At 51.8% G+C, this 24,610-nt stretch overlaps 1 protein-coding gene across 3 annotated transcripts in view; it reads left to right on the plus strand.

The window, feature by feature from the left end:
* GSK3B (glycogen synthase kinase 3 beta) overlaps window positions 1–24,610 on the plus strand; it is a 291,716-nt gene that overhangs the window by 34,742 nt on the left and 232,364 nt on the right. Inside the window, exon 1 of one of the 3 annotated variants that reach the window (XM_075592909.1) lies at window positions 10,559–10,592. The exons of the other annotated variants lie outside the window; for them this stretch is intronic. Coding sequence (XP_075449024.1) covers window positions 10,562–10,592 — 31 coding nt within the window. The 5' untranslated portion in view covers window positions 10,559–10,561. Of the gene's footprint in view, window positions 1–10,558; window positions 10,593–24,610 lie in introns of those variants that run through there. 3 annotated transcript variants of the gene reach the window in all.

Genomic DNA, 24,610 nt, shown 5'->3' on the forward strand with positions numbered 1-24,610 from the left:
GTGGGAAGAGGAAGGGTGGGTGGGTGGGTGGGTGTGTGGGAAGAGGAAGGGTGGGTGGGTGGGTGTGTGGGAAGAGGAAGGGTGGGTGGGTGGGTGTGTGGGAAGAGGAAGGTGGTGGGTGGGTGTGTGGGAAGAGGAAGGGTGGGTGGGTGGGTGTGTGGGAAGAGGAAGGGTGGGTGGGTGGGTGTGGGAAGAGGAAGGGTGGGTGGGTGGTGTGTGGGAAGAGGAAGGGTGGGTGGGTGTGTGTGTGGGAAGAGGAAGGTGTGGGTGGGTGTGTGTGGAAGAGGAAGGGTGGGGGGTGGGTGTGTGGAAGAGGAAGGGTGGGTGGGTGGGGAGGGTGTGTGGGAAGAGGAAGGGTGGGTGGGTGGGTGTGTGGGAAGAGGAAGGGTGGGTGGGTGGGGTGTGGGAAGAGGAAGGGTGGGTGGGTGGGTGTGTGGGAAGAGGAAGGGTGGGTGGTGGGTGTGTGGGAAGAGGAAGGGTGGGTGGGTGGTGTGGGAAGAGGAAGGGTGGGTGGGGGTGGGTGTGTGGAGAAGAGGAAGGGAGGGTGGGTGGGTGGGTGTGGGAAGAGGAAGGGTGGGTGGGTGGGTGGAGAGGAAGAGGAGGGTGGGTGGGTGTGTGGGAAGAGGAAGGGTGGGTGGGTGGGAAGAGGAAGGGTGGTGTGTGTGGAAGAGGAAGGGTGGGTGGGTGGGTGTGTGGGAAGAGGAAGGGTGGGTGGGTGGGTGTGTGGAAGAGGAAGGGTGGGTGGGTGGGTGTGGGAAGAGGAAGGGTGGGTGGGTGGGTGTGTGTGTGGGAAGAGGAAGGGTGGGTGGGTGGTGTGTGTGGGAAGAGGAAGGGTGGGTGGGTGGGTGTGTGGGAAGAGGAAGGGTGGGTGGGTGGTGTGTGTGGAAGAGGAAGGGTGGGTGGGTGGGGTTGTGGGAAGAGGAAGGGTGGGTGGGTGTGGGAAGAGGAAGGGTGGGTGGGTGGGTGTGGGAAGAGGAAGGGTGGGTGGGTGGGTGTGGGAAGAGGGTGGGTGGGTGGAGTGTGTGTGGAAGAGGAAGGGTGGGTGGGTGGGTGTGTGTGTGGGAAGAGGAAGGGTGGGTGGGTGGGTGTGTGTGTGGAAGAGGAAGGGTGGGTGGGTGGGTGTGTGTGTGTGGGAAGAGGAACGGTGGGTGGGTGTGTGTGGGAAGAGGAAGGGTGGGTGGGTGGGTGGGTGGGTGGGAAGAGGAAGGGTGGGTGGGTGGGGTTGTGGGAAGAGGAAGGGTGGGTGGGTGGGTGTGTGTGTGGGAAGAGGAGGGTGGGTGGGTGGGGTTGTGGAAGAGGAAGGGTGGGTGGGTGGGGTTGTGGGAAGAGGAAGGGTGTGTGGGAAGAGGAAGGGTGGGTGGGTGTGTGGGAAGAGGAAGGGTGGGTGGGTGGGTGTGTGGGAAGAGGAAGGGTGGGTGGGTGGGTGTGTGGGAGAGGAAGGGTGGGTGGGTGGGTGTGTGGGGGAAGAGGAGGGTGGGTGGGTGGGAAGAGGAAGGGTGGGTGGGTGGGTGTGTGGGAAGAGGAAGGGTGGGTGGGTGGGGTGTGTGGGAAGAGGAAGGGTGGGTGGGTGGGTGTGTGGGAAGAGGAAGGGTGGGTGGGTGGGTGTGTGGGAAGAGGAAGGGTGGGTGGGTGGGTGTGTGGGAAGAGGTTGGGTGGGTGGGTGTGTGGGAAGAGGTGGGTGGGTGGGTGTGTGGGAAGAGGAAGGGTGGGTGGGTGGGTGTGTGGGAAGAGGAAGGGTGGGTGGGTGGGTGGGTGTGTGGGAAGAGGAAGGGTGGGAGAGGAGGGTGGGTGGGAAGAGGAAGGGGTGGGTGGGTGGGGAAGAGGAAGGGTGGGTGGGTGTGTGGGAAGAGGAAGGGTGGGTGGGTGTGTGGGAAGAGGAAGGGTGGGTGGGTGGGTGTGTGGGAAGAGGAAGGGGTGGGGTGTGTGGGAAGAGGAAGGGTGGGTGGGTGGGGTGTGTGGGAAGAGGAAGGGTGGGTGGGTGTGTGGGAAGAGGAAGGGGGGTGGGTGGGTGGGTGTGTGGGAAGAGGAAGGGTGGGATGAGGAGGGTGGGTGGGAAGAGGAAGGGTGGGTGGGTGGGAGAGGAAGGGTGGGTGGGTGTGTGGGAAGAGGAGGGTGGGTGGGTGTTGTGGGAGAGGAAGGTGTGGGTGGGTGGGTGTGTGGGGAGAGGAAGGGTGGGTTGTGGTGGGGGGGGTGGGTGGGTGGGGTTGTGTGGGAGAGGAGGGTGGGTGGGGTGTGTGGGGAGAGGAAGGGTGGGTGGGGTGTTGTGGGAAGAGGAAGGGTGGGTGGGTGGGTGTGTGGGAAGAGGAGGGTGGGTGGGTGGGTGTGTGGGAAGAGGAAGGGTGGGTGTGTGGGAGAGGAAGGGTTGGGTGGGTGGGGTGTGTGTGTGGGAGAGGAGGGTGGGTGGGTGGTGTGTGGGAAGAGGAGGGTGGGTGGGTGGGTGTGTGTGGGAGAGGAAGGTGGGTGGGTGGGTGTGTGGGAAGAGGAGGGTGGGTGGGTGGGTGTGTGTGTGGGAAGAGGAAGGGTGGGTGGGTGTGTGTGTGGGAAGAGGAGGGGTGGGTGGGTGTGTTGTGTGGGAGAGGAAGGGTGGGTGGGTGGTGTGTGTGTGGGAGGAAGGGTGGGTGGGTTGGGTGTGGTGTTTGGGAAGAGGAAGGGTGGGTGGGGTGTGTGTGGGAAGAGGAAGGGTGGGTGGGTGTGTGTGTGTGGGAGGGAGGGTGGGTGTGTGTGTGTGTGGGAGGGAAGGGTGGGTGGGTGTGTGTGTGTGTGGGAAGAGGAAGGGTGGGTGGGTGTGTGTGTGGGAAGAGGAGGGTTGGGTGGGTGTGTGTGTGGGAGAGGAAGGGTGGGTGGGTGTTGTGGGAGAGGAGGGTGGGTGGGTGGGTTTGTGGGGAGAGGAAGGGTGGGTGGGTGGGGTTGTGTGGGGAGGGAAGGGTTGGGTGGGTGGGGTGTGTGGGAAGAGGAGGGTGGGTGGGTGGGTGTGTGGGAGAGGAGGGTGGGTGGGTGGGTGTTTGGGAGAGGAAGGGTTGGGTGGGTGGGTGTGTGGGAAGAGGAGGGTTTGGGGTGGGTGTGTGGGAGGAGGGTTGGGTGGGTTGGGTGGGTGTGTGGGAGGGTTGGGTGGGTGGGTGTGTTGGGAGGGAGGGTGGGTGGGTGGGTGTGTGGGAGAGGCGGGTTGGGGTGGGTGGGTGTGTGGGAGAGGAAGGGTGGGTGGGTGGGTGTGTGGGAAGAGGAAGGGTGGGTGGGTGGGTGTGTGTGTGGGAGAGGAGGGGTTGGGTGGGTGTGTTTGGGAAGAGGAAGGGTGGGTGGGTGTGTGTGGGAAGGGAAGGGTGGGTGGGTGTGTGTGTGGGAAGAGGAAGGGTGGGTGGGTGTGTGTGTGGGAAGAGGAAGGGTGGGTGGGTGTGTGTGTGGGAAGAGGAAGGGTGGGTGGGTGTGTGTGTGGGAAGAGGAAGGGTGGGTGGGTGTGTGTGTGTGGGAAGAGGAAGGGTGGGTGGGTGGGGGTGTGTGTGGGGAAGAGGAGGGTGGGTGGGTTGGGTGTGTGTGTGGGAAGAGGAAGGGTGGGTGGGTGTGTGTGTGTGTGGGAAGAGGAAGGGTGGGTGGGTGTGTGTGTGTGTGGGAGAGGAAGGGTTGGGTGGGTGTGTGTGTGTGTGGGAAGAGGAAGGGTGGGTGGGTGTGTGTGTGGGAGAGGAAGGGTGGGTGGGTGTGTGTGTGGGAGGGAAGGGTTGGGTGGGGTGTGTGGGAAGAGGAAGGGTGGGTGGGTGGGTGTGTGGGAGAGGAAGGGTGGGTGGGTGGGTGTGTGGGAGGGAAGGGTGGGTGGGGTGTGTGGGAAGAGGAAGGGTGGGTGGGTGGGTGTGTGGGAAGGGAAGGGTTGGGTGGGTGGGTGTGTGGGAGGGAAGGGTTGGGTGGGGGGGTGTGTGGGAAGAGGAGGGTTGGGTGGGTGTGTGGGAGAGGAAGGGTGGGTGGGTGGGTGTGTGGGAGAGGAAGGGTTGGGGTGGGTGGGTGTGTGGGAGAGGAAGGGGGGTGGGTGTGTGGGAGGGAAGGGTGGGTGGGTGTGTGTGAGAGGAAGGGTTGGGTGGGGTTGTGTGTGAGAGGAGGGTTGGGTGGGTGGGGTGTGTGGGAGGGAGGGTTGGGTGGGGTGGGTGTGTGGGAGGGTGGGTGGGTGGGGGGTGTTTGGGGGGGTTTGGGGGGGTTTGGGGGGTTTGTGGGAGGGAGGGTGGGTGGGTGGGTGTTGTGGGGGGGGGGTTGGGTGGGGTGGGTGTTGTTGGGGGGGGTTGGGTGGGTGTTTGGGGGGGGGGTTGTGGGGGGTTGGGTGGGGGGTTTGTGGGAGGGGGGTGGGTTGGGTGGGGGGTGTGTGGGGAGGGTTGGGTGGGGGGGTGTGTGGGGGGAGGGTGGTTGGGGTGTGTGGGTTGGGGGGGGTTTGTGGGGGGGTTGGGGGGGTGGGTGGGTTTGTGGGAGGGAGGGTTGGGTGGGTGGGTTGTGTGGGAGAGGAGGGTTGGGTGGGGGGGTTGTGTGGGAGAGGAGGGTGGGTGGGTGGGGGGTTTGTGGGAGGAGGGGGTTGGGTGGGTGGGTTGGGAGGGAAGGGTGGGTGGGTGGGTTGGGTGGGAGTGGAAGGGTTGGGTGGGTTGGGTGGGAGAGGGGGTTTGGGTGGGGGTTTGGGTGGGGGGGGGTTGGGTGGGGGGGTTGGGGGGTGGGTTGGGTGGGTGGGGGGTTGGGTGGGGGGAGGGTTGGGTGGGTTGGGTGGGAGTGGAAGGGTGGGTTGGGTGGGTGTGTGGGAGTTGGGGGTGGGTGTTGTGGGAGGGTTTGGGTGGGTTGTGTGGGAAGGGAAGGGTTGGGTGGGTGTGTGGGAGGGTTGGGTGGGTGGGTGTGTGGGGGAGGGAGGGTTGGGTGGGTTCGGAGGGCATTGTTAGATGTCAAATGTTTGTACAAATGTTTGTTAATAAAGTTAAAATGTTGTCAGAAAAAAAAAAATAATTTGTATTTTGAATGAGTTGTTGGTGAAGTGGTGTGCGCGGAGCGCATCAGAGATTGGCGTGCGGAGGGCATTGGAAGATTGAAATGTATGTAGTTGAAGTGTGAATAATGTTGAATGTATGAATGTAATATGTGTGGTGATGTGTGAATGAATCAAAGTTGATTAAAATGAAAGTATGATATAGCGGCAAGGAAGAAATTATAAGAATGGATAAAAAAAAAATTAGCAAAGCGGGGGTAATGTAAATAAAAGTATTATAGCGGCTATGAAAGAAAGAAAATAAAACAAAATATAATATAAATGGATAATAGTAAAAGAAATGTAGTGTGTCGGCCATTTTATAAATTGAATTGACACTGCGTAGGTGCACGCCATTGTAGAAATTCGGAGCGCCGTTCGGAGGTCATTGGTAGATGTAAAATGTTTGTAGAAATTTGTGTTAATAAAGTTGTACATTTTGGCAGAAAAAAAAAATGTTGAAAAAAAAAGTTTCTGCGGAGCGCATCCAGAGATTGGCGTGCGGAGGGCATTGGAAGATTTAAATGTATGTAGTTGATGTGTGAATGATGTTGAATGTATTAATGTAATATGTGTGGCGATGTGTGAATGAAGGAAAGTTGAGTAAAAGTGAAAGTATGATATAGCGGCTATGCAAACAAATAAAGAAAGGAATAAATAATGATATAGCGGCTATGGAAAAAAATAAATAAAGGACTAAATTATAAGAATGGATAAAAAAAAATACATTAGCAAAGTGTAAAGAAAATGTATTATAGCGGCTATGAAATAAAGAGAAAATAAATGAAAAGATGGTATAAATGGATAATAGGAAAAGAAAATAGTGTCGGCCATTTAGAAATGTAATTGACACTGCGTAGGTGCACGCCAAACGTACGGCATTGTAGTGATAGAAATTTATTGTAATTTTAAGTGAGTAGTTTGAGAAGAAATTGAAGTTGATAAAGAGTAGGCGGTGAGCGGCGTCCATGTGTTTGTAGAGGCAAATCTTTGTATTTAGTAGTTGTAAAGGCAAAAGTTTGGTAAATTAATGTAGTTGATGTGTGAATGATGTAGAATGTTAAGTGTGTCGGCCATTTTACAAATAGAATTTACACTGCGTAGGTGCACGGCATTGTAGAAAGAGAAATACATTTGAATTAGTACCAGAGTTTGTGGGGCATTAGTATAAATGTAGAAAGAGTGCGTTGTGGGTGGCGGTTTATAGGGGTATTTGCACAGGGCGGTGTAATGTGCGCGCGAGTTAATGGACGCGTGCGGGCGGTGTAATGTGCGCGGCGGCGGGCATATATGAGGTGGGCAGAGAGCGGGCGGTGTAACGGGCGCTGTAATATGAGCGGTTCGTGGCGGAGGGAGAATGAAGGTAATGGGCGGCAGTTTAGTAAGGGTAATGGGCCGCTGTAATATGTGCGGTTTAGAGGATTGTCGTTTCGGAGGGAGAGGCGCCCATATATGAGGTGGGCAGAGAGCGGGCGGTGTAAGGTCCGCTGTAATATGAGCGGGTCGTTGCGGAGGGAGAATGAAGGTAATGGGCGATTGTCGTTGCGGAGGGAGAATTGTAAATGTGTGTAATGTGTAAGATGTGTGTGAAGGTAATGGGCGATTGTCGTTGCGGAGGGAGAATTGTAAATGTGTGTAATGTGTAAGATGTGTGTAAGATGTGTGTGTGTGTGTGCACAGGGGGTGACAGTGTGTGTGTGACAGTGAGTGTGTGTACAGTGTTAAGTGACACTGAGTGTGAGGGGGTGACTGTGTGTACAGGGTTGTGTGTGAGTGTGGGGGGTGAGTGACACTGAGTGTGTGTGAGTGTGAGTGTGGGGGGTGAGTGACACTGAGTGTGTGTGGGGTGACAGTGTGTGTGTGACAGTGGGTGTGTGTACAGTGTTCAGTGACACTGAGTGTGAGGGGGTGACTGTGTGTACAGGGTTGTGTGTGAGTGTGGGGGGTTGTGTGTGAGTGTGGGGGGTGAGTGACACTGAGTGAGTGTGAGTGTGAGGGGGTGACTGTGTGTACAGGGTTGTGAGTGAGTGTGGGGGTGTGAGTGTGGGGGGTTGTGTGTGAGTGTGGGGGTGAGAGTGTGGGGGGTTGTGTGTGAGTGTGGGGGGTGAGAGTGTGGGGGTTGTGTGTGAGTGTGGGGGTTGTGTGAGTTGGGGGTGGGGGTGTGAGTGTGGGGTTGTGTGGAGTGGGGGGTTGTGTGTGAGTGTGGGGGGTGAGAGTGTGACATGTCAGCTTACCAAGGAGTCGTCAGAGGTTCTGGCCGTGTGGTGTGACTGCAAGTGTGTGAGAGTGAAGGAGGTGATGTCACAGTGGGGCGTACCTCTTGGACCAATGAGATTCACCGGGCGTACCTCTTGGGCAATGACAGTCACGGACCAATGAGATTCACCGCAGATAGCACTAACCTCACTAACCATTCGATTTTATATATTAAGATGAATCTTTCCAATCTTCATGTTTATTAAACACGATAAAACTCTTTATATGACATGTTTGCAACATTAAACCAATTCACATACAAGCTGTACAGTTTGTCAACGAATGAAATTGTTATTAAAGTCTTCTGCTCCTGAGCGGTCTGAGGCTAAGATTATAGTCCTTACTTGCGTGTGCGACGGAGCGCGTAGCCTCGCGCATGCCTGCAGCCCCAGCGATGTAGGAGATTGGGGAGGCGTGGCGGACCTGTCCGAAGCTGGTTCGCCCTCATTGGCTGAACTGTGCATGTGACGCTGACATCACGCGGACACGCTTGAAAAGACAATTTTCGTTTAGTTTCTTCAGAACGCCATCGCGCTCCGTTGTGAGCGCACTAGTGGCAGCCGCATAGGGATTATGCAATTTGTTTGTCGAGTGCGCCAACACCATCGCGCTGGGTATAATCTCAGCCTGAGAAGCATCATCGCTCCCAAAAAGATTTTCCAAACCAGTTTTCCAAACTGCTAATAACATAGCATATTGTTGGCTGTCTAACTTACTAAATTAAACAAACCTGGTATTGGACAGATGAGTTGTAATAAGTTGCTTGAAAAGAACTGCAAAAGCATGGGAAGGAGAATCCGTGATTTGGTGCTTCCAACATCCTAGGCAGTGGTGAAATATTCTTGGTTAGTTTATAGACTGCTTGTATCCTTTAGATTTCGGTGGTACAATATTTACATTTCAGTGGGAGGTATTAATAGTCCCGAGGTATATATGCATAGCCAATTCACATGTGGGGCAAATGCAGGCTCTGGGCCAAACCTGAGGAGGAGCAGAGTAACACCAGAAAGCTCCGCAAAATGAAGCATCCCTGGGGAGCCCCCAACTCCCAATCCAAGAACCTCCCCCTCTGCCACAACGGGTAAGCGTCAGACTGTACTCACACTGGCCCAATGTCTGATGTATAAACACGATATAAAGTGCTGCTCCGTGTGGAGGCACAGAAGTACTCGCGGTCCCAACTCCTGAATGAACCAGCGGTCCTCCGGGTGTCCCCCCGCCCTTAGATCGCATGAAGGATGGAGAAGAACGAATGGAAGCGAGGCACTGGAAAAATGTAAGGGCTGGAGACCGTTGGATAAAATTAGCTATCAAGGCTCTTTTGATAAAGCGCCACACGGTCAGAAACGCGTCGGAGGATTTTTCTCTTATCTTTTTGTTTGCATTACGCTTATTAAATAGTTAATTTTGTTCCAATTGCCTCCAGCCCTTACATTTTTGCAGTTCCTCGCCTTCTTCATTAGTTTTTCTTCACCTATTAAGAACTGTAGTTGCTGGTTTAAATGCATATGTGCTTCTTGCAATAGAATTCTACCCCCAGGAGGAAATAAAATACAGTTATAAATCTGTTTGAGCAGCTTTAACGTGAGCCATCCATGGATGTTTGTAGTAGTGACAGCTTGAGCTTTTCAGGGTGTAAAATTCCATACCGGACGCCCACAATTGAGAAGCGGAAATCCTTCCTACCATTTTTGGTCGAATTTGTGCACATTTTAGCATAGAGGGGTCTGTGTGTAACCCCACTACGTTCCCGATATACTTACTGGCTTTGTGGCTGGTGTTTTCCTCCCCCTTAGAAAAACCCTTGTGAGTGGCATAGAGGCCACGACACCAGTGTGCCAGCGCCCCTCCGGCGCTGCTGACGGAATGGAAGAGACACCTCTTCCTCCTATTGAGTGGAGCGCAGAACGCGATCTCCGAATGACTGATAACACGGATTGAGCCACCTGTGCTGAAGCAGGGATATCCTTAATACCTGGCGTGTTGGTGGCCCTCGAGGACTGGAGTTGTCCACTCGTACTCTACTACATCATGGGGGCCCCTAGAGTGCCAGACCCCATGACGTAGTAGCTCTGTCCTTGGGCACCCAAGGGGTTAAGTGTTCAGGAAGGAACACTGGCAATTCAATGACCATGTAGCTTGGGAACCGGAGCTAAAATAGCAAGATTTCCCACCCCCACCCGGTTCTCATTCTGTAAAAATAACAATATTTGCATGTTGCTGCTTTAAGCTCCGTTGTCATTGCCTGGAAGGGAGATTTCATTTTTACCGATACTTTCACTAAATCAGCCACTATAGCAATTTCAGTTCGTCTCCATATCAATTGGGCTTTTTGCTCTGGCTTTTAAGATCTGTAGAACGTGAGGCTACCCTACGACTTGACAAATAACTTGTGCTGTGTAGTTCTTGCCCACATTTACCCGGTGGGCTTTTTCAATGTCAAAGGGTCTCTCGCAAAATGTATGTCCAGCATCTTGGGAGTCATTTTATCAATGTAATCTGTGCAGTTATTACCTCCCATCACTCCTGCACGTCCACAGAATGGGGAGATTGCATCGCCGGTCACTGCGCTCTGCATCCTACTTTGCAGCAGATGGAACTTTCAGGACTTGAACCCCAGCTGTGGCTCTCATCGTCTGTGCTGGCGTCTGCATTGGAGGTCTCAGGGCAGCTTCCAGCTCTTGCTGTTTTTTTTCATGAGTGGGACCTGGCTTTTTGAGAGTACTTGCTTGTTCCCATGAAATCAGTGCAAATAAATAAAGCTTAGACACCGATGGTTGACAAATTCAGCAGATTGGAAAGGATTGAGGAGCGATGGTATGGGAGAGCAGGGTCTAGGCTGCTATCTTGTAAACTATTCACTAGCCCATCCCCCCCCCACCCTCTTCCAAGGAGCATGCATTTTAATATGAATATAATATCAGGTTGCTGCTTCTGTTTTTATTATTTTAACCTGGTAGTCTCCCATTGCAATACTCTACACGCTTTGCATTGTAATTGCTCCCAAAATGTTATCACTCTTGGTGCTGACTAAAGATCTGATCAGCCTGTAGCCAGCTTTGAGGACAGATGCCCTGGGCTTCTTACCATGTAGGATCAATGGAGTTGTGCAAAACAAAGGGTCACCCAGTGGGGGGTATGGAAGAATAAAGCCTGCGTGTTTGGGACATTATCCAAGAAGGCCTGTGTAAAACTGAAGTTTGCATGCATGCATTTTCAGTAGATGTAATGTTCATTGGGTAGAGGTTTGTGATGTTGTAGAAAATAAATGAGGGATAAAACGCCCCAAAAAAAATCATAATTATTACCATTGTTATTTTCAGCTGGATGCACCCGATCATGATCTGCTGCTTTAAAGGTGCGTTCCCCGTATATTTTGCAAAGGCTAAGGTGCAAGTAAAATTCCTTTAGGACCTCAGAATGGGGGAGTGGGTGTCCATCAAGTGATTTATTTTCCCCTATCCCACCCTGTCCTTATCAGAGAGCCAATAAAGATAAGGGGAGGTGAGGAGGGGGGGGGGGGGCTCTGCCTGTACAAGCGCTTACTGATCACATAGTGACATCACACCGTGACATCACACCGTGACATCACACAGTAAGGGAGCAGTCAGAGGAAATCACACCTCATCCCAAGTCTCACTTTAACAAATCATTTTAAAATACCTCTAGTTGTTATATAGGGATAATAAGGGTGATCATTACCTAGATGTGACCCCCTAAACATATCACTGGAATTGGCTAATGTTGCCCCTTTAAATCATTACAGTTCAAAAGTAGAAGTGTTTAATTGGCATTTTCTGTTACACCAAAGATGGCTGCCTCCCGAGGATTCCCTTCGGTTGAAGACTAACGTACACATTCGCATGGCACTTGCTGTGTGGCATGTGTTTGTAAATGATTTGATCACATGCATGGATGGTATAGTCATTGCATTAAGACTCCAGAGGATGAAACATTGAATAGTAGTAATGAGCAGCGCTCTCCACTGACGTTGAACATTGAGGTATTGGGAAGAAACGGTGGCCATCTGCCTTGCAACGCCAATTTCCAGGTTGGGGGTTAATGAGGAGGTGATGTTAGGACAGTGTCCATAGTAGTATGCCTCAGTATGCTTGTCTGGGTAATGTGGGCATACGGGGGTGTTGGTACTACTTCACTGCAAGAGTAGTGGATTCATGAATCGGTTTCGGTGGTGGTGGGTGGAGGTCAATACCTTATGAAAACCCTTGGTTGGGGCCTTCTGCTTCAGGTTAGGAGCCAGGGGGCAGAATGGGCTTCTGCTTGAGCTTTCTCTGCTGTGTGGTGACCCTGAAGCGGTCCCGTGGCTGTTTCACGGATACAGGGAATGGTGAGCCCGATCACCCCCTAGGTAACGAGCATTTTACCCGTGATGTACCTGGTACGTCAAAAGGGCGCCAGGAAGGTTAAAGGCACGAAGAGCAAGACTCGCCTCTTCATCACGTGCAGACTGCTTTCACTGGAGGAATTAAGACGTGTGCATGCCCTGGTGATCAGCATCATGGTTGCTTTCCTGGCATCTCTCGTTGCAGCTAACCAGTGTTGGTGGTACAGGTGTCAGGTTCCTTGCCGCAGCACCCCCTTTATGTGGTGGCTTTCTGCAGACACTGTTACAAGCACCGTGCTAACCTGCAGTAAGAGCTGTAGTGCTGACAGTCTGATGCTGCCTTGCTGCTCACCACCATGCATTCATCTCATACCACATGCAAGGCTGAAGTCACTGGAACAACCTGCCTCATCCATTGTCTGTTTCTCACGCTGCAGTCATCTAAATTAAGGTCACATTACAAATTGCTTTAAATATGTATGTTTTGTGTAAAAGCCACTGTGCCAATTGATGCATATTAAGCAGATGTGTAGTATTAACCCCCTCGTATTGTATGTCTTTATATAGCGCCAAAAGTGTAATCAACACCTCACAAAGAATACAGTACGGGGAATTATAATAATACAATAAGCGCAGCAAAATCAGACAATAGGAAAGGAAATCCCTGCCCCGAAGAGCTTACAATCAAAGTGGTGTGATGGGAGACTTACAGAGATGGCAGGTGAGGGAATAAGGGCTGTACATGGCAGTGCTGTACATGGCAGTGCTTGGTCACAATGGGTGTGGGAGTGACTGTGGGTGAGGGACAACAGCCATGAGTGCAGGCTATTGGGATGCTTGATTTGTGGGGTGAGTTTTAAGGTTGGTCAGTATTAAATGAGAAGGTTAACACCATTTTACAGGGGAAGAGAAGGCAGGGAGGCGTGGGTGAGATCAGGTGTGTATGTCTGGGTTTAGGCTTACATTTGATCCCCAGCAGCAGGAAGGAGTAGATAGAGGGTGTGAAAAGGGGATTTATGTGGTAGTTCTTTATTGAGGGGTAAAGAAGTTGTTGGGAGAGAGGTGTATAAATAATGGTGGAGTGGGGATGTTGAAGAGAACAGAGACGTTCACAAATGAGTGAAGAAACAGTAAACAGAGAAAGCAGTAAGGTGTGCATAGTGAGATGCAGGAGGAGAGACTTCCCAGGTATTGGAGGATAGGAAGATTTTAAATAATCACAGCATTTAGAAAGTCAAGTTCTCACAGTTGCAAAGTTTTTGTTGTTGTGCAGAGTCCAGATCTTCCTCTAATCTTCACCTCCAATTTCAACTCAAATGAACTCTACAGACACTTTAAATGTGACACTTTGATGTTACACACAGCCATATAGCTCACAGCCAAAATAGACTGTCTTAAATACTCTGATCACATGCATTTGACTAACAATTAAGGGAGGGGTTTGCCTAATCAACTCACAGAAACATACCAAATAGTTGATTTGATTTTAAGGACTGTTGCAATTGATAGAATTCAGCTCACAGAAACATACCTGTTTGAAGAAATTAATCAGATAGTTGGTCCAGATAGTTTGTCCTTGCTGCCAGAAGGTCTTGCAATGCATTGTTCTGCATTGTGTACGTATCCTCTAGAACAGTGGTGATCAACTCAACTCCAGTACTCAAGACCCCCTCAACGGGTTAGGTTTTCAGGTTATTCCTGCTTCAACACAGGTGATGCAGTCGGAGATTGAACCACTGATTGAGCCGCCTGTGCTAAAGCTGGGATATCCTTAAAACGTGACCTGTTGGGTGGTCTCGAGGACTAGAGTGGAGCACCCACGCTCTATAACAGAGGTTCCCACTTCCAGTCCTCAAGGATCACTAACCGTGCAGATTTTTAAGACTATCCTTTCGGCACAGGTAGCCCAATCATTTTGACTGAACCACCAGTGCTCAAGCATGGGTATCCTTAAATCTGCACCGATGGTGGTCCTTAAGGACTGGTTTAGGGAACCTCTGCTCTATAACCCCCTACCCCGGCCGGGAGCTTTTCTTTGTCCCATGTTCAGTTTTCTCTGTGTTGTGTTGCATCCCTAATTCTGGGAACACATATCCGTTGAATTCAGTCTCCTGGTCTCCCAATGTTTGTGGTTTTTTGTTGACTTTCCCTTCTGTGGATCTTGGCTGACCTGCCGGGTCAGAGTTGGTCGCGTTTTTGTCCTAACCTCTTTGTTGGGACCGAGACAAGCTCACGTTCCCAGAGCTCCGGCACATCCACAAAACATACCTGACCCCAAACTTCAACTGTCTTTGCACCTTTTGTACTGATCCGAGCCATGCTTAACCAGCGCCAGCGCAATGCGCCCTAATTTTTAGGCAAGGTAAATGGCATTTTAAGCGGTGTCTTCAGAAATGCCCAGTGTTCTGTGTTTTTGGACCGGGCAGAATCGGGTTTGACTTTAGGTCAGATTTGCTCTCATTGTTGGTAACTGCAAAATCTTTCACAAGATAATGAACTTTAACGTTTAATATGTATTTTTCTGTTTAAAATGAGCTTTACACGCACTGCAGCACTTTGGGCCAATTGAGATCTCAAGGTTGATTTTTGATTTAAAGTCTTATATCCTAACTGTTCATTATTCAGAAAATCTCTGTCTCTGTCTCTCTCTGTACCGAATATTACATAATTATTACTAATTTATTTACGGATACTAAACCCTCGCTTAATTTTTCTAAAATAATTAACATTGTTATGTACATTTTTCTTGATCGTAAAAGGCCTCAAAGTTCCTAAGATTTTTTCCACATCTCTTCACTGGTTCATAGTGTCTTTCTATTTCAGTGCTAGAAATACTAGATGAAATAGAAGTGGGATGTTTGACGTGTTGGGTCTGTTACCTACGTTGCGTTGGCAGATTTATCTTGTGAATGGACTGGGATGGTCCCAGCATAGGTAGTGTGGCTGCTGTCACCGCCATGAAGGGCCGGTGACTAACTGTGAATACAATGGCAGATTGCCATACATGGGAAGGGATAACCGACACAGATCTGGCATTTGGCCGAGTTTCAGCTGCCATAGGAAATTTCAGGTCGGATGAACCAAAGGTTATTTTAAGGCTCTTTCTCTGTAAGACACTATACAGTTTTATTGCTCAAAGGTCTCGTTTTACACACGCCGGCAGCTCATTTGGATACCAAGTTTGAGAATAAAATCACTAGCTCAATGAATGCAGCCCATGGAAATAATAGATCTTTACATTGGGAAACCAATGTACAGTATTCAAGGTTATTTACCTCGACACTGGAGGCTGTTTCTGAGAGCTGCAGATCCCTTCCATTCACCCACAATCTGTAGAAAGGACAACAAATACAAACCCCACTTGTGAGCACATTCACAGGTCCGCAACCCTGCCTTTCCCCATTATCTCTTAGCATACTGCGCTTCCACTGCAGCCAGGGATTCTGGGTAATGACATGCAAATGAGCACTCTGTGTTACTTCTTGCCCACTTAAACATGGAGCCCTATAGGCTTATGCCAGCCGCATTCCACAGCCTTTCAGCACAGCCTGGGGTAAACAAGTGGATGCACTGTGTGCTACAAGATAATGGGGAAGGGCAGGGCTGCGGACCTGTCTGAGACGCGTGAATGTGCTCACACGTGTGATTTTTATTTCCTGTATGCTACGCGGTGGAGGGTTTGTGTCACTTTTGCACCCACCATAACTTATGTAATGTGTGGTAGAAAGGACGAGGAAGAATCGGGATACATGTACATTAAAGTGACATCGTTTTACATTGCGGTAATATCCCCACAAAATGAAAAGGGGAGAAAGCCGCCGTTATCATTTTCTTAAAGCAGCCGTGCTGCAGGATTATTTATTTTTTACGTGCTACTTTCAGTGTCCTTTATAGTGTACCAGGTATACTGGTACCCCCACCCACCCCTGTTTCCTGTGTCCGGGGTACAGCCGCATCACGGGGTAGCTCCAAGAGATCCTCCCAGAAGGCAAAAACTGGGGTACCGTAGAAAAAGTCAGTCGCCCCTAAACTTAAACTTTGACGTATGTGCTCTGTGAAAAATGTATTTGTCTTTGGCAGGGTGCTGTGAATTTCATCTTTATCAGACGGTTACTAGGGTTCAACTTATCTGGTTGACCAGTCGTAGTATCAGATTTGTCACACGAAATAAAGACGGAATGGCCAGTGAGGGTGTGTCTTTAACGTGTCGGGGCGCCTCTGAGCCCCACTGAATGATAGAGCTCACAAAAGAAGATTAAGAAAATGTATATTTTACTACAGTAGCAATAGGTCACGTGTGATTGATTGAATGCTTTTATAGTCTGATCTGGAGTGGGAATTGGTGTTGAAAGCAGAAGATTGTAGATGTTAAATGTTTTGGTTTGCTGAAAAAAAAAATCCCTGGTATTTGCAACATACCGAGGTCATAAGGGCCGAGGTCATAAGGGCCGGCTGAGCTGCTTCCTGGGTAGCAGGAGGTCACGGCCTTCAAAGGGTGAATGTCCAGTGCGTGGGGAGCAGCGGTGTGTGTGGGCTGCAGTACATGTAGTAACAGGAGGGAGAGGGAGTAGGTGACAGGTGGTATGATAACTACTTGTTGATACAATAAAATGTATGTTACAAGCTTGCAAACCTTTCAGGGTAGGGGGTATGACTCGGGGAAGGACCCGGAGAGGTTGGAAAGCTTGTAACATCTTATACTATATTAGTGAAAGCACTGTATGTTTGCCTGCCTGGATGTCCGGTGTTCCTAGCGGCAATCTCATTGGTCCCTTGGCCCGCCCGCCCCCGCACACCTCTCATTGGCCTCACACACTCACACCACCCCCTTGGCCCGCCCCCCCCACCTCTCATTGGCCTGAGGCGGAGTGACGGGCCAAAGGTCCAAAAAAATAAATAAAACACACACACACACACACACACACACACACACACACACACACACACACCTCTCTCCCCGCTCCAAATCACCTCTCCCCCCTCCCCAGTGGCATCACCTCTCCCCCTCCCCGCTCCAAATCACCTCTCCCCCCTCCCCAAATCACCTCTCCCCCTCCCCAGCGGCATCACCTCTCCCCCTCCCCAAATCACCTCTCCCCCCTCCCCAGCGGCATCACCTCTCCCCCCTCCCCAGCGGCATCACCTCTCCCCCCTCCCCAGCGGCATCACCTCTCCCCCCTCACCGCTCCAAATCACCTCTCCCCGCTCCAAATCACCTCTCCCCGCTCCAAATCACCTCTCCCCGCTCCAAATCACCTCTCCCCGCTCCCCAGCGGCATCACCTCTTCCCCCTCCCCAGCGGCATCACCTCTCCCCCTCCCCAGCGGCATCACCTCTCCCCCTCCCCGCTCCAAATCACCTTTCCCCCTCCCCAGCGGCATCACCTCTCCCCCCTCCCCAGCGGCATCACCTCTCCCCCCTCACCGCTCCAAATCACCTCTCCCTGCTCCAAATCACCTCGCTTCCCGCAGCTGCCACGCGGCGCGTAAGATGGCGGCTCCCCTTCCTCCCTCGCGGCGCCGAGTCAGACGGTGGCGGCGCCCGGAAGTACAGGTAGGTGTCGCTCCCCACCTCCGGCGCCAAACGGAACTGAGAAAGGGCGCATCAACTGAGGTGTGTGTGTGTGTGTGTGTGTGTGTGTGTCACTGTCCACTGCCCCCCCTCCTGTCCACTGCCCCCCCCTCCTGTCCACTGCCCCCCCCCTCCTGTCCACTGCCCCCCCTCCTGTCCACTGCCCCCCCCTCCTGTCCACTGCCCTCCCTCCTGTCCACTCCCCCCCCCTCCTGTCCACTGCCCCCCCCCCTCCTGTCCACTGCCCCCCCCTCCTGTCCACTGCCCCCCCCCTCCTGTCCACTGCCCCCTCCCTCCTGTCCACTGCCCCCCCCCTCCTGTCCACTGCCCCCTCCTGTCCACTGCCCCCCCCTCCTGTCCACTGCCCTCCCCCTCCTGTCCACTGCCCCCCCCCTCCTGTCCACTGCCCCCCCCCCCTCCTGTCCACTGCCCCCCCCCCTCCTGTCCACTGCCCCCCCCCTCCTGTCCACTGCAGGAAATGCAGGGGGAGGAATCCATGCCTTTGAGGCGCCCCCCCCCCCTCCCTTTGACGCCCCCCCCCTCCCTTTGACGCCCCCCCCCCCTCCCTTTGACGCCCCCCCCCTCCCTTTGACGCCCCCCCCCTCCCTTTGACGCCCCCCCCCTCCCTTTGACGCCCCCCCCCTCCCTTTGACGCCCCCCCCCTCCCTTTGACGCCCCCCCCTGCCTTTGACGCCCCCCCCTGCCTTTGACGCCCCGCGCGCACACACTGACTGACTGCCGCACGCACGCACACACTGACTGACGCGCACACAAACCCTGACTGACGCACGCACACACTGACTGAGGCACACACTGACTGTGTGTGCGTCAGTCAGTCTGTGTGTGTTTGTGTTTCTGCCTCAGACTCACTGACGCGCGAGCAAACACACAGTGACTGACGCACACACGCTACATGAAGCTGTAAAGGAGGGAGGGAGGGGGGGGACTGGATTGATGTGAATGGGGGACAAACAGAGAGAGGGGGGAGGAGAGAGAGGAACGGGAACATTACATCCCGGGCAACGCCGGGTCTCTCAGCTAGTATCAAATAAGCTTTATTGGCACAAAGAAAGAACATTCCAGTATTGCCAAAGCATGAATAACAGGGGGTGGGGTATAATGATTACCCAGTATATTGATAACATATCTACTTGTTGGTCCTATAAAAGGTATCATACCCCCTACTCCCTCTCCCTCCTTTGTTACCGGTCTAGGACATTTGGCCGGAAAGAAAAAACGCCACCGGCGTTGCTGTGCAGGGACATTTTGCCGCAGGGACACTTCGCCGCGGTGTTTGCTCCTTCGCCTGACTGCCGTGCACGCAGCGATAAGCCAGGTCTGCCGCGCTCCGACAACTGGGTGTTTAAATGTCACGCGCGGGGAACCGCTACACTGCATAGACAGGCCACTCCGACACGCCATCTTTAAATGTCCCGCGGGACATATCGGAGCGGCCTGTCTAGGCAGGGTAGCGGGACATCCATTGCTTTGACTGGCGTGGCTTGTTGGGTCGGGTGCGCGGCGGACCGGACATCGCGGCGAAGTGGATCGCCGGCTGCGTTTTGGTCGCACTCCGCTTTGTTACTACATGGAAGAAATGACATACACTGATACCCGCCCCTCTTTGCCCAGCATATGTAGTAAGCACGCCGCAGTATTAAGTACTTTTCTGTCACACCACCCTGATTTCCTGCCGTTTTATACTCGTTCCCAGCACTTCTCCATCTCTTTACTGTACATTATTCCTACTGGTTTCTCTCCTCGTACCGGGACTCCGCAGCACGAGGACGGACATTTCCAGTGCGTGGGGCAGGCGGGTGCTGCCTCCTGGCCGAGGGCTGCCATTTTGGGTAATTGGTAAAACCAACTCCATGTTTTTGGTGGGCCCTGACCCATAACAATCCCTTTTTCTGTAACAGTTTTTGACGGTGTATTCGGGGTAATGACATGCAAATGAGCACTCATACAGCGCCACCTTTTTCTTCATGTCCATTGTAACATCGGACCCCTAAAAGCTGTGTAACATGGCAGGTATAAGCTTAGTCAGCACAGCCTGGGGTAAAGAAGTGCAGAGCCAGTAACCTGCTCACAGACAGAAGTTTACACCTTTTGGGTCTCACCAGTGTGAGGCTGGTTATACCGGCTTAGAAATGTGAAGCTGGGATAGGTTTCAACCACACATTAAATAAGCTATGGAGGGGTAAGAAAGGGACACAAACCCTCCACCGTACAGTGTACAGCAAATAAACATACCACTTGTGAGCACATTCACACGCCTCAGCCAGGTCTGCAACCCTGCTCTTCCCCATTATCTCTCAGCATTCACTGCAGCCAGGGAATCTGCATGTTTAACTCCCTGGTACTGCAGGTTTAAATACAACCTCACATTCCTGCTGCCTTTCATATTCTGCGGCTTTCTGGGACAAACGTGTCTCTCCTGTCTGGCATGGACACGGTGCAGCCCAAAGCCATCTACTTGTATCTGTTTCTTGTGACAAAAATAAAAAGCCCGTGGCTCCCATTTGTGAGACATTCTTGTCTGAATGATACAATGCTGGTTCCCAGAGCGGCCAGCAACGTGGGAGAAAGGTGGGGGGTGGGGGTGGGGGGAGGGAGGGTTTTACCTGTGCAAACTTGTGATGAATTTATAGTGATATCAGACAAGATGAGAGGAAATAAAACCTCTCTTGCTTTATTTCATTTGAAATGTGTGACAAATTGCATGTCTGCGGGGCCTCGGTGTGTGGGGTTGCCTGTCCAGGGTTTCCGATACTCTGAGCTTACCCTGTCCTTGTGTCAGAGGGTCAGTACAGTGATATCCTAGAACAGGGAGCAGAGCAAATCAAACGCCTCGTCCCAAGCCTCCGCTCACAAACTCACTTTAACCGAGGATTTCAAATGGTTAGCGGTGCCAGATTTAGCTAAAAAGACACCAGATTTCACTCCCTAAGAGTTTCTCTGACATTAGTACACTTTGGTCCTCAGAGGAATTGCGCCTCTAAACTCCTGCCGTGGGACAGAGGAGGTGGTCCGGTCACATGATTTCCCCCCTACATGGGGTATGCTGGGGTACGCTACTGAAGGGCTTGTGGGTATCATGTGCTGCTCTGAGCATTTTATGATGCGGTAATTGGATGCTAGGAGAAGATTTTGGTTCTAGGAAGGTGACAACTGCAGATAACTAGGAGATAAGAGTCTATTTCTTAAGAATTGTAAATCCCCACTCCCTTGAAATCCTTGGCCTTTTGTGACCTGGGGCTATTTAAAACCCAGCAGCTGGTAGATCAAAGGGGGGGGAGCAAGAGTCTGTGTAGGGTGAATGACATCAATAAAACGTGTCCCCCAGATCCGCCATTCCTCTCCCTTCTGCTGATGGTTATCACTGTGTATGTGGTAACAGTGTCATTCTTCATACATTATATTGCTTAGAACATTAGAGACCCAAAGGACAAAGGCTTAAGTCAGAAATGTCCCAGCACAGTGCCTTTTCTAAAGGATTAACTCCTGGTGATTGATGCTTCAAATAAAAACGCCTGGTTATTTTAGCATGTTTTTCCAGTTAGTTTGTAAGCCAGTATGTGGAAACTTTCTTTAGCTGCTGCGCCTCTGTTATACGTCACCCAGCGCTGCCTCCCCTTTTTGTTCAGGGGATGTCTGCATTTGTTTAAGTAAGCCAGTTCGGATGCTATGTTTAGAAAGCGGTGTGTGACGGGTCCTTTAAAGATCTTGTAACATTTGGCGTGACCCGTATGCAAAGAATGATCATGTGCATACAGGTATATAAAGCCAGTGTCACTCTGACATTCGTTTTGTACAGATTGCCTTTTCCGGTGGCTTGCTTTTAATCGCTATGTGAAACCTTGCTGTACATTTCTGGTTTGTGGCAGTTTTATGGGATTATGTGAAACTGGTCCTTTTTTTTTTTAACGTGACCACCCATTTTTTTTAACGTTAAATTGAAGCAGGGGGTCTTTTGAGATGAACCCCATTCATTTCAGCTCCTGGGACCCCTTGCTTCCGGAGATGCCTCCATAGAGGGCGCCGGTAGCCGTTCCGCTAACAGGGATCACTTAATGGCGGCGTTTCAAAGCTCCCGCTCCCTGCGGGCCAATGGTAAGCCGTGATGTCATCCGGTGCAGCTTTCCTATTGGCCCTCGTGACGCTGGAGCTTTAAGCCCCAGAACGGCACCTACAACGGAGGTAAGTATCTCCGGAAGCAGGGGGTCCTCGGAGCTGAAATTAAAGGGGTTCAGCACAGGAGACCCCCTGCTCCAATCCTGTGTGTAAACATGAAAATGGCATGAATTGCTCCTTTAAAGGGTAACATCGCCACGGTAACCCGGATGCTTGGAATGGATTTTGCAGTCTGTATGTAACCAATGTCCGTTTGTGATGGGGTTGTTTGCCAGTCACCACAAACAGTTAGTTTAGCTGTGTTCCTTTGTTTGCAAAGTAATCATGAAGCCATCATTAGTTAAACAGATAAATAGAAGTGGCTGATCTGCTTAAATCCCAAGAAGAAGTAATACAGCTCAACCCCCTTATAACGCTGTGCTTAGGGTCCAAAGAATCACACCGCGCTATAAGCGGATCGCTTTAGAAATAATGTACAATTGTATGCATTGTACAATAAAGTATTTAAGATACCAATAATCGTGCTGTAAAGTATTCATAAATACGAAAATTGGGAGCCACGCTTGCATCGCGTTATAAGCGGATTCGCGGGGTAACAGATCGCGTTATAACGGGGTTGAGCTGTACATATTTTTTACACAATACAAGTAAGGCTGGCCGTTGCCTTACAGCTGCAGTTCAAGCAATATCCTGTGTGTGTGTGATCGAGCCACTTATGTTGCAGCTGATTGACCCACCTGTGCTGAAGCAGGGATATCCTGAAAACCTGACCTGTTGGTGGCCCTTGAGATCTGGCGTTGCCCACCCCTGCTGCATCGTTTCGTCAGGTTTTTGTGAGCTCATAAGTTACCCGTATATAGAGGAGTGTGTGAAAATAACAGGGTTACGGTTCCTCTTGGGGCCCCCTTTTTATATGTAGATGGGAAGCAGGGGGGTCTCCAGAGCTGACGCACGTTCATTTTAGCTTTGGCGACCCCCTTATTCCTGAGATACTTACCGGAGAAGGGGCCACCTGCTACTTCCTGGTATTTAAATTCCCCCTTGACATGCAAGCCAATAGGAAGCCAGGATGCATGACCACGTGGCTTCCTACTGGCCCAGGTAACGCCAGAGATTTGATACTTACCCTTCCCGGGTAAGTATCACGGGACCCAGAGCTAAAATGAACGCATCTCCGCAGACCCACGGACTCCTATCTGTGGGACATACAACGAGCAGGTGGAACTGCTCCTTTTAAGCTGCGGAGTGAGCCTGGGGATTTAAAGGTAACACACACCTACACATTACCTGTCACCCGATGCGTTTTGTTATCAGGGCTCCTTTCTTTTGACGTTGATTCTTTGCGAGTCAGAATTAAAGGTAGATTCTCCTGTTACTACTTGCGATTATTTCCTTGTTTGACTTTGCATGGAACTTCTATTTCTGCCAGATAGAAATATCTGGTGGAAACTGTCCTTGGTCAGCTCTTTCTCCTTCCCCGGGTTAAGGATCACTCTGTTCCTGTGGAATGATTTAATCCTGATGAGGAGCATGCAGTGGCTTGGTCCCAGATCTTTGCTTAGCCCCACTTATGTGGAACGTGATTTTACTTGTGGGCTCTGAGGCTGGTCCCCCCTCCCCCCCTTCTCACCTCTTACCCAGCCCCCCGGAACGCTACTCATGGTAATTATCCCATTAACGTTGTTAAAAATTACCCAGCACGCACTTCAAAGTCAAAGACAGTGGGTCAAGGGTGGAGTCGGGGCTTGAAGAGTAGCCTGGGACCCTGAGCTGTCCATTCATTCCCAAAGTGAGCCCCCCACCACTCCTTGCATGGGATGTGCATGCATCATGCAGTGACATGTCAAAAGCTGCACAACTTGGTGCTAACAAATATATTCAGAAGAAGACCCATCACATGGTAACCTGAAATATAGGTAGGGTGTCATGAAATCCTCTCAGTCCCCTGCTGCTGGCAAAATGCCCCCTTTCCCCTGTTTGTTCCCATGATAAGGATAGAGGTGCGCATAGTTATCATAACACTGGGGCCAAATGGGAGGAAAAGGGTGAGTTAGGCCTCGGCCATGTTACGTGCTTGCTGGCGGAAGCGTGCTGACGCGCGCTCCCGCTCAGCACTGAGCCCCTACAGCCGCAATTAGAGCGGCTTTAGTAGGGGCTCACCTGCGCTTCCGCGCGCTTGCGGAAGCGCAGGTCTTAGGGGAATTTAAAATTCCCCCGCTTGCCGGCGAGACAGGCCGGTCACGTGAGCGGTTCGTCCAATGAGGGCGAACCAGCTCCGTGATGTCACTGGCCCGCCCCCGGCCAGTGACGCGCCCGCCCCCGGCCCGCCCCCTGAAGGCCCGCTGACGGCGCGTGCGGTAAGCAACCGCAAGGCCAGGGAAAACACCCGCTTTCACTGAGCCTCAGCGCGCCTCAGCGAGCAAGAAGAGAGCATGGACTCAGCCTTACTGGTTTGGTTTAACCCAGGGGTGGGTATCTGCAGTCCTCAAGGGCCAACAACATGTTTTCAGGATATCCCTGCTTCAGCGTAGGTGGCTCAATCAGTCTTTGATTGAGCCACCTGCGCTGAAGCAGGGATATCCTGAAAACCGGTTTGTCGCCCTTGAGGACTGGAGTTGCCCACCCCTGGGTTACCCTATCCGCTGCCACACATTTCAATGGCTTCCCCTGGCAGTGAAGAGGTTAAGTTGCGCGAGGCAGCCCGGCTTTTTACAGATACATGACCTGCTCTATTTCTCGTAAATACATCTCGATGGAAAATGTAGGGACAGGCTTCAGCTGGAGCCACATGTCCGCGCACATCAAACGCTGGCTAGCAGAGGGCTTTCCTGTTTTTAAGTAAACAGAACGGCAGAATTTGTTGTTGAGCTTTAACGTGCCCAGGAACATCACTTCAGGAATTTGCCATGACAGCGAACAGTTTGTTTTACTAAACTGTGGCCGGGTGGGATATTTCTGCCTGGCTGTTTGTTGAAGGCTCTTAAGATGTTTTCCTGGGGCATGTATAATTTGTAATAGCTGCAGCGAGGAGAGGCTTTGCCAGGGGAGCTTGTGCTAATGACCGTTTCTCGGTGCACCACGTGATCCTGGCGGACTCCAGATATCTATCCTATTGATGAGTTTACCCGGTGGGGGTGTTGGCCTTTGGTGGACCCCGGACAACATTTTATTCCCCACAATCCCAATATTTTACCCAGTCCCACAGATGTTTCCAAATGGATACCGATGTCCTCCCTTCTCCTGGCAGCCTCCTCTTCATACCACGTGACCGTGAAGCACCAATGACCTATTTATGGAAGAATTGAGTGCGGAGCCATATAGCAAAC

The sequence above is a fragment of the Ascaphus truei genome, chromosome 3, assembly GCF_040206685.1.
Source record: "Ascaphus truei isolate aAscTru1 chromosome 3, aAscTru1.hap1, whole genome shotgun sequence".
Taxonomy (NCBI): Eukaryota; Metazoa; Chordata; class Amphibia; order Anura; family Ascaphidae; genus Ascaphus; species Ascaphus truei.